Raw genomic sequence first — 11,679 nt, 5'->3', positions numbered from 1 at the left:
TCCGTTTGAAATATGGATATTTTTCTTACAAAAACACATGGATTCGCTACAGGAGGCCTTTATTCACGCCCCGGAGTCGTGTGAGGCACGTTTTATTATGGATGCACGCACTTTATTTTACGTGTTTTGGACTGTGTAACAGAAGCACCCACCCACTGCAATGATAACGCTTGGAATAGCCAGGACAGTTTTTAATATAACTCTGATTGGATTCGTCTGAAAGAAGAAAGTCATATACACCTATAGGATGCCTCGAGGGTGAGTAAATCACAGGCTAATTTTCATTTTTGGGTGAACTAACCCTTTTAGTAAAGGTCATATTCCATGAAGATATTTTGTAAATTTCCTAACTTAATTTTTGATTAGTAAAATGCATTGCTAAGAACTTAATTTGGACATGTTTAATATAATTTATTTAATATTACATAAAGGTAATGCCACAAATTCAATCAGTAGATCCAGAACAGTATAAACATGATCCAGAGCATTATTTCAATGCAAATGAAAATGCAAGTGTTCTCTAGTAAACTGCCATCATTCAATCTACACTAGAAATATGGCCTGTAATAGTTCCATACATGCATATAAACGCTGTGCTTTATTGCTTGTTATAATTACAGTGAATCTGTCCAGAAATATTTCCAGGGACCAAATTAAACAGAGTCCTGAAACACTGTAATTAGGTGAGGTTTATTGAGTCCTTTTAATTGAGTAATAGGAAAGATGATAGAGTGACAGAAGAGAGACCACGGAGGACGAGTGCTCTTGGCAGTGGAGAGATGGAGGCGGGGCTGAGCTGTCTGGCTCCCGCACACATGACATCACTATTACCCAGTGGGAATGTGCCGCCTTTTCTGGTGATGTCACTGCTGCCCAATCAGAAGCTGTTGTTTTGATGCTGCAGTGAAGACTGTCAGCCAGTGAAAAGACTAGCTTAGAGAGCGAAAGGTGTTTTATGCACGCCACATGAACAGCTGTGCCCTTGTCCTTCTCATCTACCAACACGTTTCATTGACCTAGTTCTTTCTGTTTTGTTGCTCAGCCATTTCGAAGACTAGCACTGAATTGGAGCCTATTCTGATGTTTTACAAGGTTCTGGATATTGTTTAGCAAGTGCTTATTTATTTATTAGCTTACTATAACCTTAAACCTTGCAATTTGGCAGCAGCTCTGGACACAATCCTTGTTAGTCTGAAAACAAACAAAATGCATTTTTATGGCTATGAATTATCACCCTTGAAATGATTCAGACATGCACGAATGTGTATTACAGTATGAATCATTTCCATCTGATGAATCCATCCTTCCTTTATTTTTAGACAGATCTGTGTAATCTAAAGTTCAAGAGGGTAAAGCTAAAGCCTGTTTATTGCTCACTTGCATTCATCGTTTTTGCTGACTAGAATGGGCCTTGTTTGTTTAGCAGCGTCTGTAGCTTGTTTATCTGTCCAAAATCAATGCAAATTCCTGACATGCAAGTTTGCACAGCATCTGTGCAAACTTGCATGTCAGGAATTTGCATTGTAACTTGTATTGTGAATAACATTAACTATATTATAATTATGTAATTTTATCTATCACCTCCTAATAGCATGAAAAGAGAGGATTATAATTGCCTGTTTAAACCTCTGTGCAACCCATGCACTTTGCGTGTAGTTCACCCTGTTTATATCAGTTGCTTCTTAAGTCTGAAGATTTTTATTTGTCTAAGCCTCTTTGGGGTGCTTTGGCCTTTTTGACCATGATGTACTTGTGGTTCTGTGTGCCATATGTCTATATATAAACATGAGATCCTTTTAGGAGACTTGATTAGTGCTGCATTTCTCAGATCACACACATTTTAAGCTCTGCTCCCTACAGACACATGTGATTGCAGAAATAGATAGACTTGCTTTGAGCTTCAAAACCTCAATCCTAGTGGATTATCGCACAGGAAGAGCATTTTCTGTGTTGGATCAGTGCCACTAAAACCTCAGAAGTGAAAGGTAGAGTGACATTGATCGCCCCATGTCCTGAGGTCTAAAAAAACACTTGTCGTACCTAATTTACTTGCGTCTGTAATGTACCGTATTTTCCAGAAAATAAGTTGCATCTAAATATATATTGCACCAGGTCAAAATTGCTTTATTACATTCTTATATTATTCAGAAATAATATAAAATTTTAGTTCCCCTCACTCCACAACAAATCCTTTAAATTTATTGAAACTACCAGTGAAAATACACTGCTTAAATCATAGCACATTTCAGATGAAAGGAAAGACAAATTATATTTCATAAAATACGGTATTATGTTTTCAATCTGACCCCATTGCCTCAACCCCTTTTTTTAATTATTAATAAAGATGCTTGTAGCAAAATTGCTACCTTTACATTTATTTATTTATTTACTTTTATCCATTGCCATACTGGCTGCATATGATTTAGGAATCTGTATTTGTGTATCTATATGTCTTGGCCACCCGTCACCCTTCTTACTGAGATTATGGCAGCCTCTCCCAGGAAAACAGATTATGGAGGCGGTCGGACCTCTCAGGATTATTATGCACTGTACGGTCTCTATGCAAACTGGGACTGGGAAGCCAGGTTTCCAGTTTTTGATACTGGGATTGATTCCCTTAATTTGAATAACTTTGTGTCCTTACCAGCTCCAGGCATCCAGTCCACCAGCAAAGCATTTCAATCAAGTTTACTGATTCGAGTGCTTTCACATCAACTCCAAGCATAGTCCCCTATGGTCTGGCCCTGGTGTGTGGTAGTAAAGAGAGGGCCACTGCCTCAAACGGTGTTGATTCCCTCCTCCACACAGTACATCTTCTTTTCTCCTCCCCCTCCCTCTCTTACCCAGTGTGTAGGTTGCTTTAGGATAGCTGGAGCGCTCATGGTGGAGACCGCTGTGGTCGTTGCGTTTTACAGGTGGTCTGGTACCTCTTGTGGGATGGGGTTGTTGAACGATCGCGTTCTGTTGGACTAGAACGGGCTGCGGAGGAACAGTGTCTCCAATGCATTCGGCTAGTTAATCTGAATGTACCGTCTGTTGTGTCGGCGGTGTGCCATATTGAGAGGCTACTGTAAAATAAACGTGGTCATCACGCACTGAACTGAGAAAACACCCAATGACATGTTCGAGTAAGTAGCAAATGGGTTAGTTATTTTATGCAATGCATGCATAATGATGTTGTTTCTACAAAAGCGTATGCTAATGTTGTTTAACCGTTCACTTTTATCAGTTGTTCTTGCATCACAGTGCAGTAGTAGGTTGTTAAGGCGTTAACACGCATGCAACTGAGATTGCATCCCTAAACCGCATTGATGACATCGACATTCTGTGTGTGTGATCTATCCCGGTGTGCACAAATGCATTGAGGATTAGATTGGCGCTTGCTGTAGTTTTACTTTGTGCACGTTCTGCATGCAAATCCCGTCTTCGTTATGCCTTTACTTAATTTAAATGACAAAAATGCAGGCACTTTTTGCACATTTGCGTTGGTTTACGCAGTGTAGATGTCAGCAGCTGAAGCTCGCGGCATTAGTATTTTTTAGCTTCAGCATTAGACCGCCCATACATTCTGTTGAAATTTGCTGTAGCGATGTCCGATTCGTTTGAGTCGAATCTTTTGAATGAATCAATCGAACCGGGCCATCAAGTCGGACCGAACGATTCGTTCACCTGTTGAACTGAATCGTTCCTAGCGGTTATCGAGTCAACTGACTTATTAACAATTTTAATGTTCTGATGAAATGTAATCAATCTGATTTATTATTTGGTTGAATGACAATTTTATCAACACGCATAAGAAACGAAGTGGCTGTCAATAAATAACATTTGTGATAGTATGCCAATAAAAGGCATTTATTCTGGCTATTGTTAGGATATTATTGGGATTGCATGCTGTTTTACTGCTCTTTCACTTTTGCTAGGATCTGTGTGACTGGTTTCGCTGACATATAAAATCAACTATACTTGCTCATTCCTTTTGGTTGCTTACATTTCACATTTGAAGCCACTAGACCAACAAGTTAAGTGAGAAATGTGTTCTCATGATCCTGCTGTGTTACCTTGGAAACTTCAATATTTGCCCCCCTATTCTCTCTGTTACCAAGACAACGTGAGACTGGGATCCAAGCAGATATGAACAGGCAGAGGCCAAAGTTGTTAAAGATAAAGTACAGTAATCAATAAGACCTTATAGAAGATTTGATAAAGAGTAGAGGAAGAGAAGTTGAACTGATTATTCATCTATCAAGAGGTATCTTTTGCTATACATTTTTGTGAAACAATATTTATATTAGTGCTTGATCAATATGGGTTTTTCAGTTTGTCCCTCCCAAATTTGGATATTTGGTTACCTCCTTGCAAACTGCCACAGTGCTTTTTTTTTTTAGTAAGGGTCTGTTGTTGTTACGCCATTGTCTTCTGTGACTCTTCATCTTCTCATCTTGCAGCAGGCGTGTCTAATCGATGTCCTGAAGTGTGACTGTCTGTTATGTATTTGTATGGTGTTTTGCAGGATAGTTTCAAAACCTTTCTTGCACTGAAACATTCAGTTCGAACTGACTGAACTTATCAACTCAAATGCATTACATACAGGAAAACTTGTGGTAAAGGCTGAATTTTTTTTAGGTATTTCAAATGTAGTCCTGACATTAGTTGATTTCCATTAATGTTGTAGCCTTCGATGGTTTGCATTCTCTGTTGTGTCATAGCAAGTAGTACTGGGTGATTTATTAAAGATACGCAATATATTCTTTACAATTTAATGCTTGTTATTTGACCATGATCACATTCCCTAAATGTTAAAACCATTCGTTTTGTGATCCTTTCTTGTTTTGAGGCTCTCTTAAAGATGGAAACCAGTTTTCATATACTTTTGTAAAATATCTGTAGGTAAGCATTGCTGTTTATTATTATATATTGTTATATTGATGCATGTGAATGGAAATGATTGATTAATCATTATTTTCCCTGGTATTTAATGGCCATTTAGTGTAAAATATACTTTACTTTACTTTTAGTCATTTAGCAGACGCTTTTATCCAAAGCGACTTACAAATAAGAAAAAGTAATTAAAACTAAAAGCTAAAACTCTATAAATACTATATATATACACATTTAATAAAATAAAATAAATTAAATAAAAATGACAACTGCATAAAACAACATTTCAAAACTAAACATTTAAATGAAAACAAAAAAATAAAGCTAAAAACAATTCAAAATATTAAAAGAACAAAAGGAATGAGTATAATAATGATTCTAACATAACACTAAGCCAAACACCAAAAAACAACTACATATGTGTATGTACAGCCACACACCATTTTGTATGTTGAAGTACTGAAATAAGAGTACGAGTACAGGAGACCAGTATCGGGCCCGATACCGATACCAGTATCGGTATCGGTGCATCCCTAGAAATAACTAAAATTAAATAAAATTAAAACTTAATAAAAAAACCTATATAGACATAATAAAAAAATCGCACGGTAGAGTCGATGGTCTTTACACTCTTCGGTCTTCAGACGACCGCAACCGCTTCCGCAGTAAACTAAGCTTCTTTTTTTATTAGTTTAACAAAACTCAAATTGAATTCAGCTGGACACACTTTCCTGTTTATCACAACAAATGGCCAAGCAAAGCGCACAACACTGACAAGGTACGCGATACAGTACGAGACCAAACGCGATTTCAGCACGTCTCCACAGTAAACAAAACAAGCGTTTCCTAGCAACGACAACTGCGCTAAACACGGAGACAAGAAATAAATACACTTACAAGCTGCTTTTAACTTCTGCTGATTGACTGCTTCTCACAAAGAGTATTTCTTTACACTGTTTTGCTGGCGCTTGAACACATTTTCCTGTTTATCACAACAAATGGCCAAGCAAAGTGCACGACACTGACAAAGGTACGCGATACAGTACGAGACCAAACGTGATTTCAGCACGTCTCCACAGTATACATATACTACATATACCTTGATTATTTTTAAATACTGTTTTTGTTCTTAAACATTGTGAATCCACATGATGACATGGAAAAACAATCCCTTTGAGTCATTTCATACAAAATACTGAGATCTATATAGCCATATAGTATTTCTGTTTTTGCTGTATCATCCAACCATAGTAAGAACAACTGGTATTAAGGATTGATTTCACATGCCTTAAAGCCACTATCAGCACTCCTTTGACTAAACAGGTCTCATATGTCTGGCATTTAAATGTCTCATCAGACTGATCAAATGTTGGTGAACAGATAAGGCTTTGTGTTTGTGTACAGAAGCCTCTATCTGTGTTGTCACCTTTTTGACTGGAACAGGAATGGAATGCTACTATGGAAACGATTGTTATTCATATAAATACGTTCTTTATCCTTGGGCTTCGACCTGAACTTATAATATAGGTCCCATCCTGGACGTTCTTTCAGTTTGTAGGTGTGCTAGCTGAAATTCTTCAGAATATCAGCTTGATTGTGTTTTAAAATATCTTGGAGTCTAGAGTCGGTCCTTAACTTGCATATACTGTATGTTGTAAACCAGAATCAGTTAGTTGTAATCAGTACATGCTGTTTGGTAAATAGAGAATAAACCTTATCCTTTCTGTTGTTTCCTTGTGCATGACCCAGTTGCCCTTTACGGGCGGTTGAAGCACAGTCCTGAAATGCCAGATGACTGTCTGTGTCTCCTCTCTGACCTTACTTCTCCTCCGCCTGCAGTACAGCCAGTAATTCTCCGCGCAGTACTCCCGGCAGCTCGCCCTACCTGCGCCGCCGTGTGCTGGGAGGCAGAGCCAGTGAAGGGGAGGCGGGCGGGGACAGAAGCGCTGGGGGTTCAGAGAGCCCCCTGCCTCCTACTCCCTCCTCATCCACCTCCTCCTACCCGCTCGCGACCCGACACTTCACCCGCAATGCCAAGGTAAGCCACGTTCTCGGCCAGTGAGATTGATTGATGGTCGTCACTCATCCAAATGTCTGATATGACAAGTGCTTGCTCTTCCACCCACATACTAAGCACTTTATTGCTGTTCTTTTCTGAATAATAAATAAGGCAGGAGGAATGCTAGTGTTGCAAACATTTAGAAATAGTTCTGAAAGATAATATGGTGCAATATTGGGAAATATTATTATAATTAAAAAACATTTTCTATTTGTATATATTTCAATTAGTAATTTATTCCTGTGATGGCAAAGCTGAATATTAAGAAATATTAAGCAGCACAACTGTTTCCAGCATTGGTAATAATGGAAATGTTTCTTGAGAAGCAATATGAGAATAATTTTTGAAGGATCATGTGACATTGAAGACAGGAGTTTTGTTGCTCAAAATTCAACTTTTGGCATCACAGGTATAAATCGCATTTTAAAATATATTTCAATAGAAATGTTATTTTATAAATTATTTATTAATTTTATTTCATGAATTGTAATAATATTTCACAATATTATAATTATGTTCTGTATTTTGAACAATTAAATGCAGTCTTGGTGACCATAAGATACTTTTATCAAAAACACGAAAAACTCATAATTATTCCAAACATTTGAGTTTTGACCAGTAGTGAACATCAGGGATTGATTGGGCATAAAATCTGCATTGCATATTCAAGTTTGAAGTCAAAGTCCTGCAACCAGGCAGCATTTGCTGGTTAAATCATGTTAATTATTTAATTAACAAATTCCTCGTATGTGTAAACATACCTGGCAATAAAGCTCATTCTGATTCTGATTCTGATTCTGAATAAAATGCACTGATGAATTATGCTTAAAAAGACCAAGAATGTGTATTAAGAAAGTAAATAGGGCCAATTTTGATTGTTTTGTTGACATGTTTATGTAGTAAATTCATTGTATGTTCTCTTCTTTGTTTCAGAAAATGCAGAGCTGGTATAATGTAAGTATCCTGGGGTCTTGGGAAGTTCACACCTCAGTGTTTTTGCTTTTGCTGACAGTGCTGTTTTATTCCACTCACATCTCCCTCTGATGTACAGGTTCTCAGCCCTACATACAAACAGAGGAATGAAGACTTCCGTAAACTCTTTAAAAAGCTGCCTGATACAGAGCGTCTCATAGTGGGTGAGCATCACTACTTCATCTGTAAAGCCAATGAATATAATGAGTGATATTACTTTAAGTGCAGCACCGTGTGATGATCACATGGCTTCTGGTTGTGTTCATCTTATGTTGTTTTCTATCTAGATTACTCGTGTGCACTGCAGAGGGACATTCTGCTCCAGGGCCGCCTCTACCTGTCGGAGAACTGGCTCTGCTTCTATAGTAATATCTTCCGATGGGAGACTACGGTAATTACTGAAAACATTGACTTTGCTTCAACAACTAATCGATAACGATCAATATTGACAATAATCAACAATGAATTTCATAATCTATTAGTAGGTGTACCGTGCATTAGTATGCAGCAGATGCATGAAATTTAATAATTTTTTGCACACAGTGTAGCAAACTTTACATGCTATTTTTCAAAAGGTTGGCGAGCTGTAAAGTTTTTTTTATTTTTTTGAAAGTCTCTTAAGCTCACCAAGGCATTTATTTGTTCAGAAATACAGTAAAAACAGTAATATTGTGAAATATTATTACAGTTTGACGGTATAACTTCTATTTTAATATATTTTAAAATATAATTTATTTCTGTGAATTTTCAGCAGCCATTACTCAAGAAATCATTCTAATATGCTGATTGGCTGCTCAAGAAGTGTTTTTATTATCATCAATGTTGAAAACAGTTGTGTACTTTTTCTTTTGTTCATGATTATTTGATTAAAAAGTTCAAAAGAACAGCATGTTTTTGAAATAGAAATTTTAACAAATGATTGAAATGATGTATCTTTTGATCAATTTAATACACCCATTGCTGAATCAAAGTATTAATTTCTTACTGACCAAAAACATTTTTATGGTAGTTCTTAGATGTTAATTAGTTTATTTGTGCAACCTTTACTTTGGTCCATTATTTATAAATCCTTCATATTTTTTCTATCTCTATATATCACCAGATAACCATACTGCTGAAAGATGTGACCAGTCTGACCAAGGAGAAGACGGCCAAGCTCATCCCCAACGCCATCCAAATTAGCACTGAACACGAGAAGGTACCACACTGCAGACATCGGATATGCATGCTAAAATTACCATTAATGGATTTCTTTTGTTAGCTGTATTTTGAACCTCCTAAGACAATAAATACTCTGCCTTGGATTAAAATCCGGTCTTGCATTCGTCAGCACTTCTTTACGTCATTTGGGGCAAGGGATCGCAGCTACATGATGATCTTCAGACTATGGCAGAATGCACTGATGGATAAGGTGAGAATCGCACTATTGACAGTGCACATTTTATCTGTATAAAAGACACAACCATCTGAAGTCTCCTGTCAGAATCAGTGTTGTGTATTTGTTGGTGTGTAGACAAATTAATTTGGCAGGCAAACAACATCACTTGGCGATTGTCCATATTAATTAGCACTTGGCAAGATTCAGGTGGTGACTACAGATGCATTGCAATGCACAGATACAGCATCTTCTGCAAGCCTGTCTGTTAGAACTGAACTCTATTATAAAGCTACTGCGGCTTATATTGTTGCAACAAACATTCAACAAATGCTACGTTTGCTAAATTGTTTTCTTGTGGTTTTAATTAAAAAATATAGTTCCAGTTTGCATTGCAGTGAACTTGGATGAAAAGCCAAACAGAGTCAGTGGGAATATTTTCGATCTGCAACTAAAATAAAAATAAGTAATTAAAAAATCCTGTAATTTTTACAAAAAGAAACTGGCAGTTATGGTTGCCAGAATAATTCTCTAAAAATACAGCAAAAATGTAAACATATTTTACAGTTTAACATTGTAATTTACAAAATATTTTTTTAGATTTATTGTTTTTTCACCATATATACAGTAGAATAAGGGACTTACTGTTAGCCAATTAAAAGTTTTTTTTTTACTGTAGAATTTGTAGTGTTTTGCAGTTAAAATTAAAATATATATTTTTTTACAGTGTGCTATTTCAACCAATTTTGTGTTATGCATTTATTGACCTTATTACGCTGATAACTAATAGTCTTAACGAACTGATTAATGTCATAAAATAGTACTTTAAAGTTTTAAATGCTGCGTCATTACCTCTTCTGCCTCCATAGACTGTAAAAAAAACATGGACGTAGTGTCCGTGACGTCACCCATAGGTTTCTAAAGAGCGTTTTTGAAGCTCAAAGTGGGCGGAGCCGGCCGTTGCCATCTTGGCAGCGCGTCACTAACGGATAATCTAAATGGGCAAAGAAGCAGGAGCTGGTTGCTGCGACGGTGGTGACAGCAGCGGCAATCCACCTGCCACTCAAGTGGCCACGCCCATAATTATGCAGAACTTTAAGGCTTAATATAATTTAAACGGATGAGCAGTGTTGGGGGTAACACATTACAAGTAACACGAGTTACGTAATCAGATTACTTTTTTCAAGTAACTAGTACAGTAACGCATTACTTTTTAATTTACAAGAGAATATCTGAGTTACTTTTTCAAATAAGTAACGCAAGTTACTTTTTTTTCCTTCAATTTATTGATTGACAGCTCTCCTGTCCCCATGTTGAGAGAAATCAGATGTTACTGTAGTTCTAAAATAAATATGAATATGCATTAATTCATCTCACTCACAAAAAAAAAACACAGATTCAGTATTCCTCAAAATGAATAAAAATCATGCAACTCAGAATATGACACAAACCTGCAATAATTAAATGTTAAACAACACAAATATCCTTTATGTATTTAATCCCATTCTATTCAACATCTCAGGAAAATGTTATGGGGTTTCAAATCAAAATATGACTTCCTGTTATGAAACAGGACATCATTTCATACATGTCCACTGTAGAGGACACCAGGACTAAAAGCATGTTTATTATGCATTTTGGGAGACAAAATAATTGAATAGGAAAACAAATTATATATCAATATTCTTATGAGATATTAGATATTATTATGAAAATCTGGCCAATTACTACTCCCATTATTACACTTCTTTTTTCAACATGCTCTCCCAACAGCACTTTAATATGCAAATTAGATAACATTGTGCTTAATGGGAAAACCAGTTTATGGAATTTTTACACACATATTGCATGAAGCAAAATGGTATATCAAATCATTTTGTTATATATTTTATAACATAGTTGAGAACCATCCTTGAGGTATAAAAAAATCCTGAAACCTAAAAATTGATTGATGTTTTTTAAAAAGTCCCATTGTTTTTGCCTTTTCATGTCTATTCTTGTCATTTTATTTTTTAGTCCTGGTGTCCTCTACAGAGGACATAGCATAACATATGAATACAATATCATTTTTCAAAAATGTTATTTTACCATTTTGTTCTTATGCTCTAAACAATGTAATGACATGAAAAAATACTAAATTCACAAAGCTTTTTATTTCTGGTTCTCAGGAGGATATATTAAAGGGGTCCTATTATGCTTTTTCACTTTTTAAATTTTAGTCAGTGTGTAGTGTGTATGTTTGGGCATAAAAAAAGATCTACAAAGTTACAAATCTCAAAGTCCACTCCAAAGGGAGATACTTCGTTTAAAAAAATTTTTTTTAAGAACTACAACGAACGGCTTGTTTGGACTACAGCGTTGTTTTCCGGGGTTTGTAATGTCACAAAGCGGCCCA

The 11,679-nt window shown here is 36.3% G+C and overlaps 1 protein-coding gene across 5 annotated transcripts in view; it reads left to right on the top strand.

Annotated features, from left to right (window-relative positions):
- The window catches only part of LOC107666837 (GRAM domain-containing protein 1A-like), a 34,102-nt gene that overhangs the window by 12,099 nt on the left and 10,324 nt on the right, over nt 1–11,679 (top strand). For 4 of the 5 annotated variants that reach the window (XM_016458324.1, XM_016458322.1, XM_016458325.1 and 1 more), the window contains 6 exons: nt 6,718–6,916; nt 7,871–7,891; nt 7,989–8,073; nt 8,197–8,300; nt 9,012–9,107; nt 9,240–9,320. In XM_016458324.1, the coding sequence (XP_016313810.1) occupies nt 6,718–6,916; nt 7,871–7,891; nt 7,989–8,073; nt 8,197–8,300; nt 9,012–9,107; nt 9,240–9,320 (586 nt within the window). Of the gene's footprint in view, nt 1–2,254; nt 3,129–6,717; nt 6,917–7,870; nt 7,892–7,988; nt 8,074–8,196; nt 8,301–9,011; nt 9,108–9,239; nt 9,321–11,679 lie in introns of those variants that run through there. The other variant, XM_016458326.1, reaches the window with a different exon arrangement.

The sequence above is a fragment of the Sinocyclocheilus anshuiensis genome, unplaced genomic scaffold, assembly GCF_001515605.1.
Source record: "Sinocyclocheilus anshuiensis isolate Anshui unplaced genomic scaffold, SAMN03320099.WGS_v1.1 scaffold267, whole genome shotgun sequence".
Taxonomy (NCBI): domain Eukaryota; kingdom Metazoa; phylum Chordata; class Actinopteri; order Cypriniformes; family Cyprinidae; genus Sinocyclocheilus; species Sinocyclocheilus anshuiensis.
The sequence above is the reverse complement of the archived record's forward strand: the minus strand, read 5'-3'. Positions and strand labels throughout refer to the sequence as shown.